This window comes from Paralichthys olivaceus, chromosome 5 (assembly GCF_024713975.1).
Source record: "Paralichthys olivaceus isolate ysfri-2021 chromosome 5, ASM2471397v2, whole genome shotgun sequence".
In the NCBI taxonomy this organism is placed as follows: Eukaryota; Metazoa; Chordata; class Actinopteri; order Pleuronectiformes; family Paralichthyidae; genus Paralichthys; species Paralichthys olivaceus.
Window position 1 is genome coordinate 19,134,553 of NC_091097.1, and position 27,680 is coordinate 19,162,232.

The 27,680-nt window shown below is 46.1% G+C and overlaps 1 protein-coding gene across 5 annotated transcripts in view; it reads left to right on the plus strand.

Moving 5' to 3' along the window:
* grin2ba (glutamate receptor, ionotropic, N-methyl D-aspartate 2B, genome duplicate a) overlaps positions 1 to 27,680 on the plus strand; it is a 104,008-nt gene that overhangs the window by 38,551 nt on the left and 37,777 nt on the right. For all 5 annotated transcript variants that reach the window (XM_069524863.1, XM_069524861.1, XM_069524862.1 and 2 more), the window contains exons 5-7: positions 19,523 to 19,666; positions 20,646 to 20,916; positions 26,512 to 26,704. In XM_069524863.1, coding sequence (XP_069380964.1) covers positions 19,523 to 19,666; positions 20,646 to 20,916; positions 26,512 to 26,704 — 608 coding nt within the window. The remainder of the gene's footprint in view (positions 1 to 19,522; positions 19,667 to 20,645; positions 20,917 to 26,511; positions 26,705 to 27,680) is intronic.

Below are 27,680 nucleotides of genomic sequence, written 5' to 3' on the forward strand. Positions count from 1 at the left end.
ATGAATTGTGTATTCGGTGTAACTGCGAATACAAATGTCCTCTTCTGTTTTTATCTCATCGCCGATCTTGTCTTTTTGAAAACGCAGGTCCTCATGTTGTTAGACTCATTGCCACAGAAACATTCCCAGGGTTGACGGAAAGAAAAGAAAAAAAGAAACACAGAAAAGATCTTTTTGCTCAACCCCATTCTGTCTCATTGCATCTCTCCCTCTCTTTATTTTGTCTCAACTGCTCCGGTGCTCTGCTTTCTCCTCTCTCTCTCTCTCTTTCTCATGTCATGTGAGTTGAGGCGAGGCGAGTGCCGGTGATGAATGTAAATGTTGCCCCTCCCCTCGCTTGTTCTCTTAAATTACAGCAAACACCACCTCCTCTTTAGTCTCCGCTCTCACTGTCTGTCTGCATTTGCCCACGAGCCTGCCGTTCGCCCTCTGCTCTGCCGCCAGCATCCATACAAACCCGTTTAAATACAGCACACGGACGTATGAGTCAGACGAGACAAACAGACAGTATACAGTATGAGACGAAAACTACACCTCCAGCATGTGATGCTCACTCTGTGCAGTGTGAAGGCCCCGACTGCAGACACAGCCAGAATACACCTGCTTCATTACCCTCATCCTCGTGTCAGTCACCGGGGACGGGCGGGATTTATGTTTGGAAAATACGCTGCACATTACTAGTTACTTTTTGTGGATTTCACATTTTGACATGACGGAAACGTGAACAGAGCATTTAAATGTTGGATGCAGAGATTGGGTCTCAGTATGCAGACTGGAGGTGCAGGGGGATTGAACCATCGACCTTCTGCTTGACCCTCTCCACCTCCAAAGTTGCCACCCGAAGAACGCCTCCCTTTCTCACACGCAAAGTTGCGGCTGCTTGGCAGGTTGAACTCGAAAAAGAATTGGTTGTTTTCCAACATTGTGGCCTCCACAATCCGACAGCACCTCCTCTGGTTGACCTCTCCTGGTAATAAATCTACATAGAGCGATCCGTGAGGCGTCCGCGTCCTGAGAGCTGAGGAGTTTGATGTTGACGGTGCGAGCGGGGGGAGACATTTAAATAGAACACCTCAGCGCTGCTTGTTCCTCCTGCCAATCTGGACCAAATAAGGCCCAAAACAATCGATACCCGTTGAATGAAAGGGCGGACAGGTGAGCCGGAGGTTCTCTGGTTGCGGATCTGCCATGTGCAGGACCTTTGGCTCGGCTCTCGCTTGCTGACAAGCTGGACAGTTGGGCTGGTGGTGCTTGATAGCCTGACGTCCGAGCAGAAATCCAGTACTGCCTTCGTAGACTCAGCAAGAAAGAGAATAACTAACTTTTCTTTTGAATTAGCTGTGAACTTACTTTTTAGCGAATTTATATTTTAAACCGTGGCCGAGCAACACAAAAAGAGAAGTTCATGTATTTTCCACTTTAAGAATAATCCTGAAACACATGTTGATCATTATCACCATCATCATCATGTTATTAGACATGTTGTTGTTTTCCTCCCGTTATCTTTATCACCATGTTCAGTATCATCAGACATTATCCTCATTATCAAACAACCCCCGCTTGGTATTTTATTATTTGCAGTAGCTCCTGTATTTGTTCTCTGTCACATCAGTCCGACATCAGCCACTTGTTTGGTCGACTGGAGCTCGGCCGCCCTGTTCTCCGTCAAAGACTGATTTGCATTTGCAAAGTCAAACAGGCTTAATAGACTTTTATTGGCATGAGGCGGCTGGGTGTTGTGTGTGTGTGTGTGTGTGTGGGGGGGGGGGGGGGCTTTTAAACAATGCAATATGCTAATAAACAGAACACTGTGTACCAGGACGACAACTACAAAAACAGTCTCGTACACGCGCAAAGTTCAAACCCCTGCGTCAATAAATCCATCTGCTTTTATTAAGAGGATATTAAACGTAAATCGAAAGATGTTCTAACTGTAAAGAGCAAAACAAAGATGGGGAGAAATGGGGCTGTGGATTTTAACCACATCCAATGATTCACAACATTTTAATATTGGTGATGTGCGTGCTTAGCTCAGTGTGAACTTTGGCACAGAGGCACAGCGGATCCTGTCACATGAAGAGTCTTTGCACAGTCCCCCCCCGAACTTGAGCCAAGGTTATTTTATTAGATAAGAATGTGGAAGTAATGGCCCGGACCTGTGTTGTATTCTCACCTTGTTCTGGATAAGGGCCAGTTTGACAGCAGCACCTGTCGGCAGCGTGCTGTGCATCACATTCCATTAAGTAGATAACGCAACATGCTGGAGCTGAACCTTTATCTCTCCTCAAGTGACACCAGAAACAAAGATAGGTGACCAAAGAAGAGCGTGCATTTGCTTGTTTAAGATGTGCGACTGTGACCTCACAAAACAAAGGCTGAATTTCTGCAGGTTAAAGATAAAAATCCAAGTTTCACATAAAGTACACGAGGAGGAGCAGGGTCGGCGTTGCGGCCTCTGAATAGTTGTAGTTGTCCTTGGACTGCCGAAGTCGTGTGCGGTGGGTTTTTATATGAAGAGGAGACTGTGGCTGTTTGAGGGATGAAGGAAGGAGGTGAAAGTCGACTTTTCCTCCTGCACACAGACGTTAAGGGATGCCTTGATATGGTGATAGCGGAGAGCACGGAACCTGTCTGATTTTATCCTGTGTTTCATGAGGCCAGGCCCGTGCAGGGGCTTTTTGCTTCTTCTTGAAGAATATAAACATCATGACAGGACCATGTCTCCTCATTGTGCCGCACAACAGTATCTCTGGGCAGTGCCTTGGCTGTTATGTGACCATACAGAGCAATTATTGGACCAAATGACTCCATCGAGATGCCTAAACATGGCCTTTACATTGTAATTTACATCCACCGTGAAGTTTAACGGCTGGCAGTAAAACCTGAGCTCTGTTTTCAGGAATCAAGTTACAGATTCAGAGCCCTTTATCCTGATGTACTGTAGGAATTAGATCTATAAGCGACAACTGGGCTCCTTGAGATTTACCTCCAGTCTTGATGTTTAGTGGCAAAGCAGGAGGTCGTGAATGCTGGTTCCTGCGCAGTGGGAAATAAGAGCGAGGAGGCCAGGGTGGTGGATGGATCCTGGTGTGTCTGACGCATCCTCATCACAGACCTGCAATTAACTCTTCCTTTTTTTTTTTGCAAAGGAGGTTATGTTTTTCAGCTCGTCCGTTTTGAAAAGATGCTCACAAAGTTTTGCTGTGGATCTGAACCAGGTGGCAGATTGAGGATTTATTTATTTTCACTTTCTTTAACGTGCGTTTTGTTGATTTCTCAGAAAGAAGTTCACGGATCTCGATCTTGATATTTAGGGAACTGACATGTATATATGTGCACGATGGTGCAGATATGAATAAAAAGATCTGGTGAAATGAAATGTGGTTTCATGGGACGGTTTGAGCTCCCATGAAACTTAATTAAGTTCAATTAAGTGTAATCACAACTTTCTTTTCCACTGTAAGGGTTAGTAATTATACAGATATTGTCAGCGTTTTTGATGATATCGTTTCCAAAAAGCAGAGAAGTTGTGGGAGCATTTGATCCAAGGTCAGCGGGGGGACACACGAGGCTTCGGGGTTGTCCGACTTAACCACTCAGCTATCTCATGGGCACGGGCATCACTTTCCTCTGTGTTGCACCCTGCAGCAGTTTCTGTAATCAAGAAAACTATTCAGCCGCATCTGTTTTATCTCTGCGCTATTTTCCAAAATAATTCCTCCCCTCACGTCTTCTCTCTGACTTATAGGGCAGCATAAAGAGCGTCAACAGAATTGTTTGTGCCGATGATAGATAGAGTCACACAGTCCCTGCAGAAACACACACCTCACCCATTAAAACACACTGCTGCAACACTTCATTTCAAAGCTGCAGCCTCCCTCCATGTACAAACCTGCCATTATGTGTGCTGTACATTTTGTACACAGGGTTGCACCTGACCGATATAACATCTTTGCAGCTCTGCGTTGCTATATGGGAATAACAGTCTGTTCCTATACGGAGAGGAACGACGTCTCCGTGCCCCAGAGCGATGCTGAGGGACGGGGAATGTGCTGCTTCCTATACGAGTATCAACATCACGATTTCTGTCTATGAGACGCCTGATAAATATTAAAGCCCCGGCGGATGACCTTATAGTATCAGGCCAGAAGTGAGTCATTGGGTCTGATGCCACAGTGTTCAAGTTCAATCTCACAAGTCATTTAGGCTGTAGCACGAGTAACGAGCTACTTTGAAAATTTAAAGAAAAGGGTGAGTGCTTTCATTCTGTCTCTTTGCAATGAAGCTGTTCTAAATATTTATTTCTTTAATCTCTTTGCTTGTGTGATGAGTAAGACAACGAGTCACGTTATCTTGAGTTTGAAAATTTCAGTGACATGCAGTAGGTTGGGAACGAGCTGTGTTTGCCTGCTCGGCCCCTGCAGTGGAAAGTAGGTTATTGTCTGTGATGCCCCGGAGCAAAGCACAGAGCGAGCAACATGCCTGCTGCCTACAGTAATATCAACTTGGATTGTGCAGCATTAGGTTCTTTAACTTGTTAATTTCTGAGACAAATACCGTTAGAATACTCTTTACCCTGTTTTGTGTGAGGAATCAGTTTCTCGCATAGAAAATAAACAACACGACATCTGACTCATGAACTTTCTGAATGAACACTCCCGATGTTTTGCACGCAGACAATAAATACAAATTGATTTTCATTGGATGTTCCCCTCGGCCTCTCTCTCTCCTGTCAGACCTATCAAGATGCTGTTGAGCATCACTGAGTGCTGAAGCAAAGGGTCAGCAGCACGCCTTGTGTATAACAAACTACCAACATGTCCTCTGAATACTAAAGAAACAACATTTTCCCACCTCTGCAGTCCTGCTGCTGCTAGTTTTGACTTTCACACTCCCCACACTGCTGTCTGCCACGTTGGTGATTTACGTATTTAATCTCCCCCCCCCCCTTTTGAGATTCAGCTTAACATTCGGATGTAAACGCGTGCTACGGGTCAGCGTTACAAAACCTGTATGAACGTATATTAATGCCTCCTGAGCCTTTCAGCGGACTATGGAGGCCGCTCCTCCTCTGATTGTGTGGAAGTGTGGAATTATTTCTCGGTGTAGAGGCGCCGGGGCAGGAGCGACGGCAGGTGTGAAACAGATCAGTGTGTGTGTGTGTGTGTGTGTCTGCTTGAGATCCTGTGTGGGCAGCGGGGAAGTGGCAGCAGGATGTGTGTTGAGTTGTGAGTTGAAAGGGGCAGAGAAGAGCGCTGTGTGGGTGGTGTGTGTATCTTATCTGAGTGCGTGTGTGTGTTTCTTAGTGTATTAGAATGTGTAAATGTATGTAGGTGACTGATGTGTTTCTGTGTGTATCGCTCTGTGTGTGTGTGTGTGTGTGTGTGTGTCTGTGTGTGTGTGTGTGTGTGCGTGTGTGTGTGTGTGCGCAGTAAGTGGCATTCTCTTTTTGTTCCCCACTAATGGCATCCTTAGCAGGGCTGTTACGATGGAAACCACGTTGCCACGGAAACACAGCCTGTCTCCATGAATTAGAAGTATTTCACTCCCTCTCTTAGCCTCCCTCAACCACTCTCTCACTTTGTCACCCTCTCTCTCTCTCTCTCTGTCTCTCTCTGTGCCTTCCTCATCCTGTCTGTCCTCCTTTCCTTTTCCCCCTATTCCTCTCTCTCTCTCTCTCTCTCTCTCTCTCTCTATCTCACTTCATCCTTGTTCCCCCTCTCCTCCCGTCTCCCCTTAAACCTGACAGGGCAGCAGCTGACAACTGAAGAGAGGTGTGCATGTACATGAAACAGCGAGGGACGGACTGACAAGGGAGAGACAGAGAGAGAGAGAGAGAGAGAGAGAGAGTGAAAAGAGGAGTGGGGGTGGATTATTTTGTGAGGCAAAAACTATCTCTGAGTGTGACGGAAATGTGGATGGAGGGACAGATAGAGGGATGGGACGGAAGAGAAGTGCAGAATTTTAAAAGTGAATGTAATAAGTCGGAGACGCCCCACATGGCCAAAAGTCTGTGGACAGATGTAAGGGATCATCTGACAGCTCCAGATGTTTCATATGGAACGTATTGTCTCTGCTTGTGTGAAGGCCTGTTCCCAACCAAATTATATTTAATCAAATTAAAAATATCAATAATTCATGTTCTTATATAACTGAAATCGATTGTACTTTTCTGTTTTAAATATAACGTATGGTTCCCCGAAGTCTCGTTGCAGGCTAAACAAGAAGAAGTGTGAGCTCGGAGTTTACGAAAACTTTCGGTAGTCGGGAGAGAAAGAGATTTATTTTTCTTTCAAGACTTGAACCATCAGGATCAAGTGGTGCAATATTATATCAATATTCACACAAATACAAATGATGTTTAATCAAGGTCCAGTTATCGGAAAGGTTTAAAAATGGCATCGGAACATCTCCATCATGTCGGTGTTTATTAGCTTCTTACCCTCATGCATCCTGGGGACCCTCCGTAAAAAAAACCACAATCTCCTCAGCACTGCTAATTGTAGAAAACTCCACAGGGTATTATGAAGAGTTCCCTTAATTGAAACCGAGGGGGCCGACTCATACCCTGAAAAACCAGGTCATGTGTATAGTGTGTATTGTCATGCTCACATTAAGAGAAGAGACACTTTGAGAGAGCAGGCATAAAATATTCAAATGAAAAGGGCTTGATTAGAACAGAGTGTTGAGATACAGAGAGTTAAAGGAGGCAGAGAGTGTGAGTCCTATTCCACATATGGAGGGAATTTAAAATTGGGTGAGAAAACGGAGAAGCAGAAAGAGAGAGAGAGAGAGAGAGATTGATTATGTACTCCTAAGTGCTTTCCGCATTATTGGAACTGTACTGTCCTCCCAAACCAGGCGACTTAAATTAACATTGCAGGGTGAGTGATTGAGAGAGCGGGGTGGGGGTGTGGGAAGAGGGAAACGGGACAAGGGAGAGATAGTGGGAGAGAGTGAGAGATAGAAGGAGGGCAGGAGGGTAAAGGGATGAAGGGGGGGTGGGTTGGCAGCGGCGAAAGAGAGGGAGGATAGAGAGTCTGGAGGGAGGATAGAGAGATGGATGGCAGAAACGGGTTCAGAAGTAGGACAGAGCGAGAGATGGCCAGAGACAAAGAGAAAAGGCGCAGAGAGAGAGAGAGAGAGAGAGAGCATTCAGGTTGAGAAGACTCGCAAGACAAAAGCCAAATTGAAAAAATCAACACGCTAAACTCTGTGTATTCCAGCTGAGTGCTGTGCATAATAATCCATTTGGAGGATAGTAACTTTCAAATGTGACTTTAAATATTCGTTTTAAATGCTGAATCGTCAGAATGATAATATTTTCCAATCGGGAAGAGGAGAAAAAGATAAAACCGGAGGGTGAGAGACAGAGAGGTAACTTGAAAGAGAATGGACAGATGGGTTTGGATGAAGTTCAAATAAGGAGGGGAAGGGCGGCGGTTGTGTATCGCCAGGAAAGAGGAGAAAGGACAGTTAAGGACACGCTGGGAAGGAAGTGTGAGCGTGGGAAAGGAGGATGCATGTGTGTGTATGGAGGCTGATAGAAACGGAGGGGTGGGAGTGAAAGACGGGAGGAGAGGAGATGGATGTGAAGAGACAAAGCTGGAGGAACGAGAGAGTTAAAAAATAAACCTCATGCAAACTTAAAGAGGCGTTTGTCTGTTGTCCCTCCTGCCGTCACTCCGCGCTCCCTCCGGCATCTGACTCCTCCTCCTCCTCCTCTTCTCCTCCTCCTCCTCCTCCTCCTCTTCTCCTCAGATGCTCATACACTGTTTAAATGTTAAATTCCACTTCGCACTGTTCGACCAAATCATCTGAGGTGAAAAGACAAAGCTCAGGATTTGAGTCCTCACGCTGCACATAACCGCCGGCTCCTCCTCCAGCTCCGCACCAGTGTTTTTGTCAAAGAAGAAGAAGTCGAAGTTTGTTTGTTTGTTTGATCATACGTGTCGTTCTGTGCCGAGGCGTCGGCATATGGACACGCGGACGGCTAGGGGAAAAAAAGCAAGCTACGTTTGAGACTGCTATAATTAAATTTACAGTCTGATCACTGAACTCTAAGAACCACTTCATCTTTTTCTTACTGTTTAATCGCTTCCAGTGATGAACTACATTTCCTGCTTTTGTGTTTTTTCATGTTGCGCAGACGCACTGAGGAAGATTTGCAGATTTTTGTGGAATCGACTTCGTAATCCTGCTTCAACTGAGCCTGACGACAGCTAACCCCTGTTTCAGATATCTGATCTTCCCTCTGCACGCGACCACGACAAGAAACGAAGCTGAAAAAGAGAAATCGCGTGAAAATACTTTACTCCCTCCATCCCTCTCTCCTCTCACACCCATTCCCTCTCCCCCCTCTTCTTTCACCTGCCTCCTGATTGAAGGGGAGTGACCCCTGCCCCGCCACCTGCACAGGCCGGACAAATAAAGCAGACATCAACTCGTGCTTTACTCTGCATGCCGAGCGCATTACTCTGAGGAGGACAGGGCTGCGGCCTGATGGAAATGAAATTCCAGTGATGGAGCACCTGCCTCTTTAGTCTAATGAGAATTCTGGTCAGGTGATAATTTAATATCACAGAGGAGGCGGAGGCGGAGCCGGGATGCTCCGCGTCAGGACAGGGATTTTTCAGGTTATTTCAGATTATAGTTTTCCCGCCAGGTGTGAAAATTCCATCGATGAGATTATTTTCACAGCACATGCAGGTATCATGTTTGTTTGAACAGCAGAGGAAGAAGAAGTCTGATCCTTAAGTACAACACGTGTCTGTCTGCAGCGGTTGAAAACAAAGGAACATAAATATATTATAATCCAAAAAATTAAATTCTCTCCGTCCTCCTGTCCACGGTGTGTGTCCGTCACGTCCCAGCTGGTCGGCTCCTGCTCTTTTTTAAAAGCCGTGCATAGATTATCTTTTTTCTTGACCAGTGAACCTGCAGTTTAGATGATTCGGCCTCTTTGAAACTGTGACCCGTCTCATTTTGAAAGCGCACGCTGGCAGACCTCGGTTAAAGCTGCCAAATGGTGCTGAGTGGCGTTGGATGTAATGTGACCTAACTTCGTCAGTTATTCTCGGCCTGTTTTTTGAAATGTTTTTTCTCCTCCCTGATGCACTTTGTGAAATTCGCAATAACAAAAATTCAGTTTACTCTGAGAAAGCTTTTGAATTTAATGCGAAAACATTGTTTTTCATCCATAACCACTTTATTATACATGTTAAATTTAATCCACTGAGTTCTTATGTCAGTACAAATGTGTGCAACAATTAGCTCATCAATAAACCAATTGAATGCCCTAATTAGCATACTTTGCTCTTTTATACATCCTTAAGCGAATGTATTCAGAATGCACACAGAGTCTGTGATCTACATGAGTGTGTTATTGATATTATGTCGCCTCGCTCACTGGACTGAAGCCCAGCTTACACCTGCACAGTAAACACTGTTACTCCACTCGTCCTCAGCCAGTGATTGTGCGATGCATTACGGCTGCTTTCAGAGTTCATATCCTGAAAGTACTCTCGCAGGCGAGCTAACTCATCACGCAAACTCACTATAATGCAAAGCACACATCGCCCCACAGTGCAGCACTGTTCCTCCATTACCTGCTGAGGGATTTGTCTGGTGAAGGCAGCCTGCCTGACTCAGGCGCTGCTCGGGTTTACGGCTGACAGGAGTTTATATACCTGCACGTTGCCACGGTGGTTTCATGCTTGGACAGAAGGTGCAACAATTTTAATTCAAGAATTCAGATTGTTTGGATGAAGCCAGAGACAGAGGAGAGTGAAGTGTTGGTGGAGCAGCATTAACACGGCGAGAGAGAAGTAACAATACACACATTATGCAGTACAACATACAGTATCTCCCATTATAGACATGCACAGCGGTAAACTGGGACCTGTGTGAAAAAGAGCTGCATACATGTGTAAGTGTGTGTGTGCAGCTCCAGATGCAGGATTCCACTTCTCTTAGGTGACACATTATGCAGGAAGGTGAAGAAAGTGTATGTGTCTACTAGAGGCTGCCTGTGCTGCCACTTCTTTGTCTGAAAGCACACACGTGTGGGAATGTACACTTGCCTTCAATTGTGCATGTTTGTTGCAGCACTCAAGCTGTACGTGCGCATTCATGTGTGCATGCACACAAAGGCCCAGCGAGTGAGAGGAAGAATCGCTCGCACCTCCTCAGTGTGTATTCTGTGGCTGATGCTGCAACCAACTGTCAGGCGGAGACAGGAGGGAGGGAGGGAGGAGATGAGGAGGGGGATGGGAGCAGGCGGACTAGTTGTGAAATCATAACCAGTGTTTATGGATGTAGAAAACCATACATCAGAGGCGCTGGTGCCTATGAAATCACATGCAAAGGGTTAATTGACCAGTGAAGGGTTTATAGCCGATTTAAATTCATTATAACTCTGTGTAAAAGCTGTGAACCTGAGCGATCAAACCCTCCTCATCAAAACGTTTTAAGAATCACAATATTTCTAGGCTGTGAACTCATTGTTGCTCGACATTTACACCGAATATTTTTTACTTGTTTCGTTTGGACTCACAAACACAGTCGATAGAGTCTGTGAAGGAAACTCCTCAGAGATCAACACAACTAAAGTGTCTCGGGATCATTTTCTCTGTGACTGCGGTGTAACCCAATCACCTGGCTCCCGTCTTGAATCTTTAAATTAAATCATTTGGAAAGTTACATAAATGTTTATTTATTCTTTTTTTGCTGTGTATTTTCTGAAGCACTTCGTAGCGTTGTTTAGATAAGTGCTACACGAATAAAGTTATAATTATTATTATTATATATATTGGATGAAGCATTTAATTTTGTCATATAAATGAAGCAGCGGACAAAATAGAATATGTCCTACACTGAAATTTGGTGGATTAAAAACCTGAATATCTGTACAATGGGAAGTACATGGTCTGAGCTTGCAGGAAATTTAAAATATATTTACCAGACAAGTAAAAATTGTCTGTTTCAAAAAAGAAAATGGCTGCTGCTTTACAGCCTGTCTCTGTGTGTCCTGTACTCCACCGTCCTGCTCCCTTTTCTTTTTCATCCTCAGTTCACAGGTTCCAGGGTGAGTTTTTTTGGCCTGACAGACGAGCGTTGCTGCCAAATCCGCTCCTCTGTTGGATCAGCGGCACACCTCTGCAGAGCTGCCTCTCTTTTGTTTCCAGACCTGTGTCTCTGCCCCACACATTCATGTTCCAGAGCGCTGCTACAGGTCTGATGTGCTTATGCTGCCACTGGACCCACTTACTTTTTAAACAGCGCACGACAGCAGCGAGCTAAACCTTTTTCTCTCCCTCCTCCCTTTTATCCGGGCCTGCTCCTTCTGTTCATTTCGTCTGTGTAAATCCGTGTCCAGCGGTGTGAAATCTGTTAATCGATCGTGACACTGATTGCAGGGGCCGCGGCGTTGTAAGGCGGCCGCGGCGACACAGGAGCCAGGAGGATAGAGACGGAGAGTGGATTGATGTGAGGTGTAGTGCACGTGAGCGAGAGTGTGCACGTGCGAATTGAGAGGGTGAGAGGACGGGTGAAACAGAAGGAGAGGAAGAGATGAAAGAGAGCTGGAGCACGTGCATGAGAGACAGAATAATGGCTGTGTGTGTGTGTGTGTGTGTGTGTGTCGGAGTGGGGGGGTGAATTAAATATTCTTAATTGCCGGGCTGAAGGTTGCTGGTTTCTGGTTTAACGGCTTGATGACTCTAATGGGCTGTTGTGTGCCATTTAGATATTGTTGTGGTTAAAGAGCTTTGGCAGCCACAGGACTCCTGTCAGGGCAACACGCAGAGAGAGAGAGAGAGAAGACGGGTCACATGTGTGTCTTAGTGTGTGTGTTTGTGTGTGTGTGGAGGAGAGAGAGAGAGACAGCGAAGAGACAGGAGTTATCCCCTTCCCCTTTTTAAGAGAGGGTGAGAGAGTGAGAGGACGCAGTGATGTGAAAAGAAGTAAAAAAGTGAGGAGGAGCAGCAACAACAGTGTTCAAGTTATTGAATCATTATTTATTCTCAGTGTTAAACATGGGTCATATCACGACTCTCAACATCTGGGAGTAGATGAACAGCTGTTGAGGCGACCTCGTGTCCTCAGCGGAGGCTGGTTTTTACACAACAGGACTCAAAAATAAAATAAGTTCCTGTTCCTAGAATTGATTGAAAATGGTCAGGTAGCAAAAATTAATCGCCAAATAGAGAAAATGGAGAAAAGTAGTCTGTTGGTAAAGAGACTCATGTCCTCTTAAGGTGCTCGGCCTCAGATCTGCCACATAACACCAGATTTTAAAGTATGTGAAATATGCTTTGAAGTAAACTTCAGTGCAGATGACGTCACCACAGCGAGACGACAGGGTCTTATCCGGGATGATGTGTCTTCAGTTTTGCACCGTGGGAGGAATTGTAGCTGCGTCGTCCATCTTGTATTCACAGAGAGTGATGCAGGGGAAGTGAGGGAATTCTGGGATAAGGAACGATACAGTTTGAAGTATTCATAAAACCAGCTGCAAGTTTTGACTCCATCCATCTGTCCTGAAGCAAAACAACCTCTCACATCTCTGGTACATGCAACTCTCCCTCGCTGCTGCCTTGTCTTTCTTCAGGCTTCACTGGCTCAACTTTGTTTTAATGAGGACCCGCGCACAGACACATGCACACAGGTAACCACAAGTGCATAACAAGAGAGGATCTGACGGTGACATAACGAGGGAGCGTCCCGACACGTTAGCATCATAGAGAAGCAGCGCTACCAAGCAAGAGCAGGGTGGCGAGGGAGAGTGAGGTACGAGGAGGGGAGCATGCAGATTGGCTTATTGTCTTAGCCCGTCGTCTAACATGTTCTGTTGTGGAGACAAATCCTCGCCGCTGTCACGCCAATAAAGCAGATTTGAGTTTTAATTTTCCCCGCAGCCTCGAGAGCGAGGGATGGTGACGGAGACAGATAGAGGGTGGTCTGTTTGGAGAAGGAACACACCGACCTCTCTCAGTTTTCATTTTATCACGTGCCTCCGTGTTATTTCTTCCTCTCATCATTCCTGTGATGCGGAACATTTGTTACATCTGTCACGGAGCCACCGCGGCGTCGACCTCTGCGCCCTCCGCTTCTCGAGGTGCCGGAGTACGAGGACTCGAGGCTCATTCCGCAGTTGCACTCGTTAAGTCACCGTGGATGAGAGCGCCGGCTAAATGCCTGAAATGTAAAATGCAGGGGACGGGCGGAGAGCAGGGGGAGATAAAAGAGGAGGGAGATAGAGAGAGTAGTCTTTGCTTTGGGGAGGGGACGGGAGCGGAGAGGCGAGGAGGAGGGAGATAGAGAGGGTGGTCTCAGAGCTGACAGTGACTGAGAGCAGGCCTTTATCGTGTTGCCAGGAAAAGAACACAGAAGCACATATCAACCGTACTCTCACTCTATTTCCTTTTACTCTCTGCTCCCCTCCTCCTCCTCCTCCTCCTCGCTCTTCCTCTTTCGGGTGGTTGCATGTTTCACTCATTTCTATAGGCTGGTAAACTTTGACCTTGGCCCGTGTTGCATACAGCACGCATGTTGGAGATGAACAGTAAAAGTGGGGGTGAGGTGAAGAAACCTGGCGGTGGATTTATGTGTGAGGCAGAATTCAGTTGTTGTGGTGTGAAGTTGTGAGAAACAGCCCCAGCATGATGATGGCTCTGGGCCTACAACTGACAGCGCAGCCCAGGTGCACCCTGGGATGCATGATAGATGGAGAGAGGGAGGAAGGATGGGAAGAGAAGAAGCGTAACGTAGCAGGGGAGGGCTGAGAAGAAGGAGGACGGGTGGGGTGTCAAAGAAAGAAGAGGAGGAGAGAAGGAGGGAGAGCGGGAGATAATAGGAGGAGAGACGGAGAGTGGAGAGTTGAGGGCAAGCAAGAGCAGGAGATTGAAATCGGTAGATATGACAGGAGTGGAGGAGATAGCAGAGGACAGACAGAGAGAGTGGAGGGGGAATAAATGGATAAATAACATCCCTTATCTGAAACTTACTGTCCCCCGTCTCCCTCGTCTCCCTCGTCTCCCTCACTCCCCACTGCCTCGTTTCCACTGCATTAAAAAAACTCACTAACGCCCGCTGACATCTGGATTCTGTCTTCAATGGGAAAGGTTACAATCAACATTCACGGTTATTTATCGGCTCCGAGTGGCAGTAATGCAAACGGTCCATTCGGTTTATCCGCACGGACATGGGGATTTTCTCCCCGTGTTCCCGTCGATGCTACGATGCACATCACGGAGGCAATAAAGGCTCATTGCCTCCATCTGTAGCTTCTGACTCTTCTCGGCCTCATATTCCATCCGTCTGCGTTCAACCGGCTTCAGCGTCGTTCAGTCGCCATCGAGACACAGTCACTGGCCTCCACGCTGCTTTCTAATGTTTACTAGAGAAAAATAATCTGCTGGCAATGAATTCTTTTTTTTTTTTTAAACCCTGCACGCACCCTGAGATATTTGTATTGTTCTCGCTGTGAATTTGGAAAAGTTCCAGAAAATGTCCAGAGCAACTGACTCAGACATTTTCTGTCTCACATTCAACCCCTCCGGAAAAAAGTTCAGTGAAATGTCTGGACGGACGTGCAGGTCTGACAGAAGCTTTAGTGAGTGTTGTTGTCTATAGTTAAGAACCGATCAGCTTAAAGCAGCAAAAGACATCGCATGAGAACAGTATGAAGTCTTAGTAGGAAGCTTTGGAGTGTGAGGTTTATTCACTGCAGCGTTGAGGTGGAAACACTCAGACATGGGGACGTGTTTAAAAACTTGATTTTCACCTTCTCCTGATTTTATCTGTCCTTCTAAAGTTGGTTACCTGAGCTCCTCTGTCTCCAGTGGACTCTTTAATGTGACCCGTGTGAAAATAAATATACCTGAGAGCTGTCAGTGATGAAAGTCACCACAAAGAAACCGTCGCTGTATCACAAGATCAGAATCTTATTTAATTCTGAAATAACTTTGCTGCTTAGCTTCTATATCACATGATGAGTTTGGTTTGGGTTGTAAATCCAGTAAACAGGATAAAAGTACATCATATACTTACTTACTATAATACTCACACACACACACACACACACACACACACACACAGAGAGAGAGAGAGAGAGAAAGAACTATTACTAATCTACAAGGACCAGGGGACAAACAAGTGCAGCAGCAGGAAAAGCATCAGACTGCAGAGGCCCCTCAGTGGGTCGTCTGCTAAACTTAGAGCAGAAATGGGCCAGAAAGAAACGATCTGTGCCTGCATTAGTGTGTGTGTGTGTGTGTGTTTGTGTACGTGCATTTGTGTGCGTGTCTTGAATGTTAAGTGGTATTAACTTCCATTCACACCCACTCTGATTGTGTTAAGATGTGAAAGAAAACACTCTCTCCTGCATCGTGTGTCTTACGCAGCTTAATTTGTTCCTTCCAGTTTCTTTTTGTACTTTTGTTTTTTCCGTTTTTTTTCCGTTCTTCGTCTTTTCCTCCTCTTGAATCCACGGAGGGGCTCGGGCGGCCGCGACAGAGTCGTCACGCTTGCATTCAAAGTCAAGTTGAGTCAAAATTAGTGAAATATTATAACGAAGAACCTGTGCTTTTTTTTTATTTTTTATTTTTAATTAAGGTTCAAAAGTACTTAAAATAAGGTCACTGTTAATTAGATGATGGTCTGACAAATGTGCAAGCTAATTAAGCTTGTATGTGTTTGATTAAAGATAAGTCGGCTTCCATGATAAGAAATGTGATGATGAGGCACGAGAAATGTGAAGTGGAGGGAAAAGAGAATCGGGGACTGAGGGGAGGTTTAATTGAGGTAGTGATAATAAGTGTGTGTGTGTGAGAGAGAGAGAGAGAGAGGAGGGCTCGTCATCAATATGTAATTTCAGCTCACAGGCTTTATCAGAAATGACTGCACTACTGTGTGTGTGTGTGTGTGTGTGTGTGTGTGTGTGTGTGTGTGTGAGTGCCTGTGGCTATGGTGAGTATCTATCTCCTGCCCACTGTCTTTTAAATTCACTATATTAAAGCGAGGGCCAGCTGTTCCACTCTTCCTCCCGCCTCACCTCCTACTCTCCTGCTTTCTCTTCTTCATCCCTCCATGCATCCTCTCTCTCTCTCTCTCACTCTCTCTCTCTCTCTCTCTGGCTTCTCGTTCCATCAGGCAGTGCAGCAGCCGTCAATAGCAGCCCCCCTCCCCCTCCCTTCCCTCGCTCAGGTTCAAAGCGGCCTTCATAGGCAGGATGGAAATATGCTTTGCCAAAAAACCTCCCAGCAATAGACACCATCCTCACTCCACCTCTGAGTTGCTCTGCCTTTCCATCTCTTGTGTGTTTCTCTTTCTCTCAGCCGCTGCTTCCTCACAAATAACAATGAAAACTAAACACCTGTGTGCTATAAGGTTAACTTCAGACTTCTAAAAGTGCCTTAAAATCAATACTGTTGCAGGGGAAATGTCAACCCAGTGCTTTTACATGGGCTAATTAGGATGTAAGCCCTTGTTCCACATGATCTCACAGATTATCTCTGGTGCGTCTTGTGCTGTATTTTATTTGAGTATTTTCAGGATTGATAACACGTGACATATGAAAAAAGAATACAAATACAGAACAGACGTGATATCAGATCCATAGATTCGTCTGACGCTGGTATCAAAACATCTCTTGTAGAAACAGGGCATCTGCAGCCGACACGGTGGAACAGTGGGTTGTATTATATTCACAGTATGCGCTCTATGTGATCACTGTACGACACACTTTTCTATTCAGTGTGTGTGTGTGTGTGTGTGTGTGTGTGTGTTTGTCTGCACGTGCATATTCCAGAGCAAGATTGGAAGTGGGTGTATTACTTTTGCAGTCACTGATGTGCCCCTATCTGTGTAATTGAAATACCTGAGTTATTGACTCTCTCGCTTCCAAGTCAAATAAGTGCTCCAGGAGTGTGCACTCATTTGGAGGCTGTGGGGCAGAGCAGGCAGACCAAGGCCTTTCAACCATGGAACACACACACACACACACACACACACACACACACACACACACACAAATGAAACATCCAGGCACAATTAGACGCACAAACACGATACACAAACTGCATAAACTGACACGTACAGATGCTGAATCACACATGAAACGTCTTTATCTCACGTACACGTGTCACATCGAAGAGGACACACACACACACACACACACACGTGTCCCGTCTCTCTCCTCCTCTCTTCTGACAGCAGCAGTCCTCTGTGGCTGAACAAGTCAGGCTTAGCCTCCTCCTGCCTAAATGGCTGGCTGACTGCCTGACACACACACACACACACACACACACCTCAGTTTGCCTGCTCCATCACTGACTCCTGGCTTCCTGCCCCTTCACTGCTCGCTCCATACAGGATCACAGCCGTCTGCCAGGCTGCCCGCTTCCTCTCCATTCATCCTATTGTCACCACGTTGTCCTCGGCCTCCGTCCCTCTGGAGGCTGCAGATCTTGGCTACATCCTCGCTGCTCTTTGTACATCTCTATCCTTTATTCTCACTCGCTTAATTCCTTTCTCTCTTGTTTTTTCCCCTTTTCCCTTATCTCCGCTCTCTTTCCCACAGTTTCATCTGCTCTTTCTTTACATCTCACAGTATCTCTCCATCGCTCTTGCCCCCCCCCCCCTGTTTCCTCTGGCCTCACCATCCCCGCTGTATTGTGTGCTGTAGTGTATTGTTGCCTGTGTACAGTAGCCAGCGCTGACGTCAGCTGTGGATGCACAGAGAAGACAGTGACCGGCAAGGAAGCATATTTAAAGCCTCGCTGGCCGGCGTTCTGCGCCTGGCTGACTGACTCGCTGGCCTCGCTTCCCCCTCTGGGAATTTTAATACTCACTAATCGATCACCTTGTGCCAACAGAGGTGGTAATGTGGCCAGACCCTAATTATTGTTGCTGTAAATGAAGAGAGGTGTTTTGCAGCACTTCATTTTGCTCGAGCTTTCTTATCCTCCAGCCCACCAGCTATGTTTTTTCACTCCAGTATCTCTCACCCTCCCTCTTTCCCTGCTTCTGTCTTTTGCTTCTTTTAGCATGTTTTTCTTTCTCAAAGGCAAATGAAAATCCTGCAGACCCCTGGCACTCTGAATCAGTGCGTTGGACAGTACATTAATGCTGCGCTTAAGAAGAAGTGAGCGATAGAGAGAGAAAGCCAGAGGAAATTGTGGGGGGGGGGAAACAGGGTGACGGGGCACTGTACGCAGGATAAAGGAGGAGGCGAGAGTGTGCGAGTCTGGAAATTCAATTATAACTGTGCCCTGGCGGTAATTCCACTAGTATAAATGGGATGGCGGAGTGAGAGAAGAGATGGATGAAGGACGAGAGAGAAGGAAGCAATAGAAGAGATAGAAAGTTGAGGAACGAATGGATTCAAGTTATCTGAGAAACATGACCACAACATCTGTGTGCACGTCATTAACTCACGCACGCAGCCTCGACGGCATCGAACCCGGCATTAGATGCACATGTTTTCTTATTTCACACAACATGGGATAATGACATGTTTTCAACCGGGCGCGTGCAGCACCGCTCATTATTTGCAAGAGTGTTCGGCAAAGTGTTTCACGTGTGCATTGTAGCCCTCGGCGTGCCACCTCTACGGTACGGCCCTGATCTCATTAATACAACAACAAGGTAACGGATCAACCCGTGTGCGTCCCCTGGGAGGGGCAGGTTAGCGTTTGATGTTGAGTGAGCCAGAGAGAGAGAGACAGAGAGAGAGAGTCCTAAGAAGCCGGAGAGATTTCAACACCCTGCCTGCCCGGCTGTCAGCTGCCGCCGATTTTACTCACAGAAAAATCCTCCAAAATAAACTCCCATTCATGTTATTTGCCACATGAATATACAAGAACACGATCACAGTGCATTGTGCACACAGAAGTTCTCATAGGCTGAGGCACTCACATCTCTCACCTCCTCCTCCTCCTCTTCTTCTGTCCAGCTCAATATTCCTCTTCAACACTTGTGGCAGGACACAGGCCTGGATATCGGTGTTCTCTCTGTCCTGAGTGTTTAGATTGAGCTTCTCCGGTGCAAGGAACTCCGTAAATGTTTTTTATATGAGGTGTATTCGTGGTGTGTTTACTGTGCGATACAAAGCTCTGAGCAGGTGACTGTACACTGACTCTGCATCCTCTTAACGCGCTTGTGATAAAAGCAAACGGCTGAAAATGACAGATGACATTGAGGACAGCAGCCTCGAGTCCCCCCTGATTTCTTTTTCTCCCCTGCAGCCATCCACGTGTACAAACTCATTAAAAGAGTCATAAAGGCAACTAATGAAAATCATGACCGGTATCATTACATTAGCCCACTGGTGTCCTCTCGCATCTCTCCTCTGCGAGCGAGAGAATAAAAGCAGCCAAATTAATGTTCGCAGCAGTAATGTCACAAATCCGCCACCGTTCCTTTCAGTAGCTGCCGTCCTCCTGTGTGTTTGTAAAGCCGAGCAAATTAAAGTTCAGGACAATGCTGTTACGTAACCATCGCGTGTTTGTGTCTTTCCCAGGACGACAACTCCATGTTCTTTCAGTTCGGTCCCTCCATCGAGCAGCAGGCTTCGGTCATACTCAACATCATGGAGGAATACGACTGGTACATCTTCTCCATCGTCACCACCTACTACCCAGGTTACCAGGACTTTGTCACCAAGGTAACCACGCTCAGCCGAGACGGGGGGGGTGAAGTTTGTGCCAGAAGTATTTATTCTTAATACTGAAGCATCGTCAGGGAGACAGTAAACAAATAAATAGTTATTAACTTGTCTCCACGTCACACATGCGATTTGTCTTCATGTGGAGCTGTTCCAGTGGACAAATATATCTAAAGCTTGACTCGTCTCGCCAGACGAATGTGTCTGTGTCTTCTCTATCTGTCTCCAAGGAGGACAGAGTGACTTCTCACAGAGATCTAATGTTCAGTTCTGGCTTCAACCTTGGGTCCTACGAATGCTGCAGTAGAGAAAAGGGGGACTCAGTTTATAACATGGGGTGGAGAGCAAGAGTGATAAAGAGCAAAAATGTTCAATATTTCAGCCCTGCTCTGTGACATATACTTCAGGAACCAGAAGGACACTCACAGAGCTCATACGTTTGTCGAGGCTGATTTTATTTCTTGAGAAATTTACGAAAATGTTGGAAAAAACGTCCCTCGCCCGGCCTTGTGAAAGAAATTGGGATAAAATTCCTGGATCGGCACGTTTATCCAGATCCGGTCCTAAACTGACCCCACAAACTATAACGGAAATCATTTTTTAATCCAGCTACAGACAAACAGCAACAAAGACACAACCTCATCGTGGTGTGGGCGATTAATGAGCTTTTTGTATATGATGCTGATTAAACACAAGTTAGCAGAACATTCAGAGGTTGGTATGAACTGGACCTCCCCCCTGATAATCCCAGATGTGTTTAATCTAACTGCTTCTAATGAATTAATTGGTTTCTTTGGAACACGTGTCAGACTGGTGAGACAGATACTAGTATACTTGTATAAATGAGTCAATAAATTAAAGAATTACACAAAAATATACAACAATAGTATTTCAGGAAGAATTTTCCTTGACAAAAACCAAGTGTTTGAGAATCCCTGACATGAAAACAAACTGATCCCCCTCTGTTTCCTCTGTTTAGATCCGTAGCACCATTGAGAACAGCTTTGTGGGCTGGGAACTGGAGGAAGTTATTTTACTCGACATGTCCGTAGACGACGGAGATTCAAAGATCCAGAACCAGCTGAAGAAGCTGCAGAGCCCCGTCATTCTTCTCTACTGCACAAAAGAGGAGGCCAACACCATCTTCGAGGTGGCCCACTCTGTCGGGATCACCGGCTACGGCTACACGTGGATAGTGCCCTCTCTGGTAGCCGGAGACACAATCGTCGTGCCTGCAGAGTTCCCCACAGGTACGAAAACACGTCACGAAGCTCGGTCCCAATGAGGAATTAAAACGGGATTACATTTTTTATCTCGGCGTAGAAAAAGGCTCGCCTTGAGCTCAGATCCTAAACCCTTTGTGAGTGCAACAATTAGATTTCATGCAGTGTTTGGTTGATGGTTATCAAAGTGCAAAAAGTACCATGAAGGCACGCATCTGCTCAGGTGGGCTCGGTCTGTAGGGAGGTCACTGGTGCTGTAAAATCTAATCTTCATCACGTCTCAGATACTCGTTTCGCCCGTAACGTGACAATCAGGAGAAAATGGGCTCGTGTCACATTATCGTCCTCTTCGCAGTTCAACGTACACTGTTATAATCCTTCATGAAGCCGTTGGAGAATAGAATAAGAATGCGATTTGTCCGTGCGTCTCCGAAAAAGATAAGTGATAACAAAGAAATAAAACAATTCTGTTCTCATAATGTTAACGGTTGAGATAAATATGGAGCTGAGAACTGAAATGTTTTCTGTAATGATGCGAAACACAAGTGTGACGATTTGACCCGAAATGATTTAAATCAGGACCTCACTTATTTTTATCAAACTGTCCAATGAGCTTAAAAGCTAAAAAAAAAAAAATCCTCCTTCCATCACTCAGCAGAAACATTCACGTTTTCCCGAATTCATTTTTTTTTAGTTTTCGTCCCTTTCGACTTTTTTTTCTTTCTTTCCTGCAAGACAGAAAAAAACAACCTGACCTTTCCTAACAAGTGAGGGAGCATTCCCCCCCCCCCCCCCCCCACAACACCACTGGAGGTCATTGTAACCTTTGAAGGTCAAACGTGGAACCAAAGTGACATCTAAGTTGGGGCGCACAAACCACTCAACCTGCTCACACAGTCCGTCAGGCGCACCTGTCACACCGCGTCATGTAACACCACTTTTCAGCCCTCGGGGGTGGACGGACACTTTTAGAAAGGCCAGCTCGCAGTCGGAATCAAACCTCTTGTTAGAGACGCCGCCGCCGCCACCACCAGCACACAACTGACGGAACTTTCCGTGACTTTGGTCGGTTTTCACTCTCTGCAGCAGAGTAAACTGTCGAGCAGGTTGTATATTTACTCTGGACCTATGAGCTCCATAATTTGTCGGTGTTTGGCCCGTTGATTTACGGCGAAGGCGAGATATTACAGTCCCGCCTGTCCTCAGCAGTTTCTGGGAAATGGTTGCCGGGCCGAACCAGAAATCGTTTTGCTGTTCACGCACTGTAATTCAAACTTTTTACCTCTTGCTCCCTTATTGGCATCCATGGATGATTTATTCTAAATTGGAGTTAGGTGTGTGCCGCGCGCCTGCGTGTGTGCCCATGAGTGTGTTCGGGGGCCTTTGTGTGTAATGTCGGTGTGCATTTGTCTGTGAAATGTGCGCTCGGTTCATGATTTAATTTGCATGAGAAAATAATGGGTGAGTGTAATCAAATGGGTTTGTGTGTGTTTGTGTGCGTACAAGGTGAGTGTTTACTTGCAGGACAGGGTGAACAGAACCGAGGGTGTGTGTGTTTGTGTCAGTTTGCCTTTTCCAAATTAGGGTTCCACTCTATAAAGTTTGATATATCACCATATCAGTTATGTAAATCACACAACAACTTCCCTCTTGATTTATGTTGCCACGGAGATAATCGTGCCTAGCTCATGATTACAGAGCGGAGCTGGCGGCGAGGCTGCGTTGATGGACACACACAAAGCTTTTTGAGCTAGCACTGAATTATCATGGGATTAATCATACGAGACGTAACGACAGACCACTGGCTAAATGTCAGTCACTCATTTAACGTGTGATGAATGTGATTCAGAATTCACCATTTCACACTCAGGGTAGTTCGACTTGAACATTGCGTGTTAGCGTATACCATGTACATTGTGGTGCTGTATGTCAGTGCGCGTAAGAAGAGGAGTGTGGATGTTGCTGGATCTCTGGAGGAAACGTTTCCGGTCTTGAACCTGCCCCAGAGGCCGACCTCACGTTCGTAACGAGCTCAAGCACATTAAAGGGGATTCAGCTCGTTCAGTCCGGGCCCTGTGTTTATGAGTGTTGGTGTGTAAATGAATGGCACTGACGAAAGACATCTGTAGTCAGTCCAGTAGAACGTCTCCACCGGCAGTGGCTGCAATGTAATCTAATGGGGCAACTGCGAAAGTCTGTGAAATGTCTACTTAAAGTTTTTTTTTTTACCAATAAAAGGCAAAAAATAATTATTTAGGAGTCTGGCAACATCACACATGTCTCACTCTCAAGTCTTGTGAGACGCGGGTTGTTGCAGGAGGCTGGAGTTGGAAATGTGAGAGAGGGGGAGAGAGAGAGAGAGAGGGAGAGAGGAGTTTTTACTGAGAAAAGATTCTATGTCTTGAGTTTTTTTCTGATGTGAACATGGATGATGAAGGATTTGACTTCGATGGCCGTCCCTGCTTGTTCGAACCTCACGCTCACTCATGTTTGTGTGAGACTTCGTCCTGAGCGAGACGCGTGTAGTGTTGCCAGACTCTTAGCAAAGACGCTGAATAATAATTTGAGCCTTTAATTGGTGAAGACAAACACCTTAAGTGGCCATTTTGTGGACAGTCACAGTTGCCCCATAGGATTACATTGTAGTCACTGATCTACTGGACCGATTCCAGATTTGTTTGTAAAAAAAACATCCACGTACACACCCACATCATAGAAAAATACACTTATATATAATATATAACACTGAGAAATACTGCAATACTGGGCGTTTCCCCAAATACAGGCATGAAGTAACCAGGATTACTCTTCTCTCTCTCCATTTCATGCTTATACTTCAATAAAAGAAGATTCTACTGCACGAGATCGAGGTTCCTCTCACATTTATAAACATGAGTCCTTCGTTTGTGGAACTCAATCATCCGGTCGAACCCTTCGCTCTGCGTTCCAACCTCAGCCGCAGAAAAGCCACATGAAGCCTGTAGCGGCAGTCAACCACGCCAACTTGTGAACTTACACGCAGCCAAACGACAGCGCGGCACAGCGTGTGACTGATGGTGTCGTGGTGTGTGCTGTGGGTGAATGCAGCGGTTCAGGGTTCAGCGGAAGGTGCGTGCTGGCTGTGGGGCTAATTTGCTTACGAGGCTCGCTTAATAATTTGCACCATGTGTGATGAAGAGCCTCCAATTCTACTGGGTAATCCACTGATGCCTTCCTTAAGTGGCGCTCTGGGGAACCATCTCTCCTCCTACTCCCTTCCATCCTTTCCTTTCCTCTCCTCCGTTGTTCCTTCGCTTCTCTCTGTTTTCTGCCTCCTCTGACTCTCCCTGCATCTTTGTGTCTGAGTTTCTGCTCACTCTTCTCCTCCTCATCCCTCTCTCTCTCTCTCTCTTACTAACAGCCTTTCTGTCTCTATTCCTCCTGATCAGAGTTGCACATCACCGCTGCACAGACTGCGCCGACGTAACCTCCCAATCTGACATCACTGACAATAATAAGCTGTTTCCAAAAATACCCAGTCATACGTTAGTTCCACTATTACGATCTCCAATCAGGGTTGCCTGCGTGTGGTCACGGTGATTGTGATTTTTCCTCCACGTACGTGTGTTGGTATCAGTGACAGCGAGACAGCCGCTGCCTTTAAAACAGCGACAGGAGCCAGTTTACTGGGCAGGAAAAGAAAACACGCCTGTACAGCTGCTGCAGTGCTGCTCAGCTGCAGCGTTTCCAGCTGACATGTCTGTGTTATGACATTCAAACACGTCTCGAGAGATGGATGAATATTTACTCTGTTCCCAAGATGTGGAAAAGAATAGACCATGTACATGCACATCTGCAGCACACACACACACACACACACACACACAGCGTATGATCCTTCCCATTAAGTAATAACAGTTCTATGTATTAAAGGGAAGCAGCGGTGGGAGTCAGTGAGCGAGTGTTGAGAACATGTCAACAGTGTGTGACATCGGATGTGGTCCTGGAGGGCCGGAGCTGTCAGCGCTGAGGCCCCCCCCGAGGAAAGGCAGGTTGCCAGGGCGCCTGTCTCTTTCTGCCCACTGACACGGTGGTGGAGCGGCTGACGTGTGGTCATACGCTGTCAGATAGATGCAGATCGGCTGATGGACAGACAGGGGGACAGATTAAAAGGCAGACAGAGAGACAGATTAGTCAAACTAATTGGCTTGAAGGCGGGGCGTGCTTCACCGAGGACCACGTGACCAGAACCCTGCGCTCGCCAACGCGGGCCCAAAGACGAACGATCACTTAACGGCTGTTTTAAAGAATCACAAGGACGCTTGTGGTTGAGAGTTACTCGAGACCAGGGCCGCTCACGTTTTCCATCCAGATGTAAACAAAAGGTTTCTTGTTTTCACAGCGTGTCGTTTATTAACGGCCATTTTTTTCCGAGTTAATCATCTTATCAATGATGGCAGTTTAATATCAGTGGAACTCATTATCAAAATGTCAGCTCGGCTCTAATAGATGTGTAATGTCTCTGATTTTGCGTCGTGTTTCCAAAGACTGAATAATAAAAAAACACACATTGATGAATTAATTTACGTCCTCGAGGGGGCGTGCAGGTAAATCACTGTCATCTTTTGTTTGTGTGAATCTGAGAAGCGGGAAAAAAATATCCTCAGTCTGCCGTCCCCGCAGAAATAAAGGTTAAGAAAAAGATAGTTACGTCAAAAACACTGTCAAGAACGTTCAAACTATCCAGGTACAGGTGCATCTCAAGAAATACAATATCGTGATAAAGTTCAATATTCAATCAGTTATTTCATAAATTGACTCATTGGTAAATTAAAATGTTTAATTTGTTGATTATATTTTGATAATTGTTGATAATTAACACCCACAGCTGAAAAAAAATCATAAAACATCACAATATTGTCATTTTGCTTCTGGGTGTCGTTTTGTGGAGATACTGGATTTTAACGGCCGATGTATTCACTTCTCCACGATTTTGTAATTTTCCCAGATGCACCCGTGTTGTCTGTCTACTCACGGCTCACTCTGCGATAGTCAACGGCACACGGGGACGGTCGCGTGGCGGCTGGACGAGCGTCTTGGCAAACAGCTGAGTGAGCCGGCGGAAGGTCAGAAGGGCACCGGAAGAGACAGGCATGACAGACGGAGAGAGAGACAGAGACAGAGACAGAGACAGATCGATTGAATGTTCATAAACAGACAGATTGTCAAAAGAGAGCAGGACTCAGTCGGTCGGACGGACAGATAAACAGACACAGATTAATGCAGACAGATGGACAAACACAGGAAGGTGATAGACGCTCACTCAGTCAGGATGCGAGTGCTTGTCGACTCTGAGTCATCGCATCGTGAGCGCTCTGTCTCTTGGAGTGAGTTCAAAACCTGTAGTCTCTGTGCACCTCCACTCCCGTCTCCTGCTTCACTTTCCCTCCATCTGTCCGTCCGTTTCTTCCTTTGTCTCCCCGTCGCTTCACTTTCCCGTCCAATCCAATCCACCTCTCTCATTCTCGTACTTCCTGAGTTCTTACCAATCCGTCCGTCTAATCCTTCCTATCTCACCGTCTTTCTTCTTTTCAACATCTCCTGATCTTTCTCCCCCCCCCCCTTTTGCTTTTGTCCGTCCAGGTCTGCTCTCCGTGTCCTACGACGAGTGGGACTACGGCCTCGAGGCCCGTGTCCGCGACGGCGTGGCGATAATCACTATGGCGACCTCCACCATGATGATGGACCGCGGACCTCACACCCTGCTGAAGTCCGAGTGCCACGGAGCCCCTGAAAAGAAGACCCCCATCTCAGGCAACCCTAACGAAGTGCTCAGGTGAGGGAAGCTGGACAATAAAAGATAATAAAAATTGTGAAGTCGTGGATTTGATGATACAGTTAATAGAAACACGTGATTGGATTTGTAGGCGGTGCAGAAAGAGCTCTGTCCAGAGATTAACAATGTGTCCCGGCTTATTTACACGTGTTATCTCCTGGTGCAGTGACTGTTCTGAACCTGCCTCTGTTCACCTGTTTGTTCAAAGTTGGGTGAAGCTCAGAACCCTGAACTCTAGAGTCTGTTCTTGTAAACATACGTCGACGTTTAGTCCGAGCTGAACTAACGCCGCACTTCCTTGTCCCCCCCCCCCCCGAGGAGTTGAACGTTATATATTAATGACATATGAGTTCCAGGGTTTTCACCTCGAAATTTAAGAAGCAGAGGCAGATATCGTTTCATACAATAGCTCAAGATCCTACATTTCCCATAATGCAGTGCCTCCAAATGCCGTCTTTTGCCCTTTAACACATTACTGACAAACAGTGTTTTAGTAATTGTTGACAGTTAATTATGTATGTAAAGCAAAAATCAGATAATCAGTGTCAAGTTCATTCATCGTCCTCCTCCCTCTGTTTTTAAATCAGTTCAGTATCTTTCACTGGGACGACGAACATGTTTCCTTCTTCACGAGCAGTAAAACAAGTTTTATTTATTTATTTATTTTAATTTTGCCCTGAAGCGCTGCAGCTCTGTTGTGGACAAAATAAAATAGAGAGCAGAGGCCACGCGTCTCAGCAGCGGCCTCGTTTGTTCACCGTTATTTATTTACAATCACACTAATGTCTCGGAAAATTAATGTGGCGATGATTTATGAACGTTAAACTGCAGCACACGGCGGCTTCAAGCAGTCGTTCAGGTGGCGTTACATCAGCACCGGCTTACTGCCGTACAGTAGAGCAGTGTAACCATGGCAACCAGGGATGCAGCAGATGCTGGCACACACACACACACACACTAACACCCCCTTCCTCAG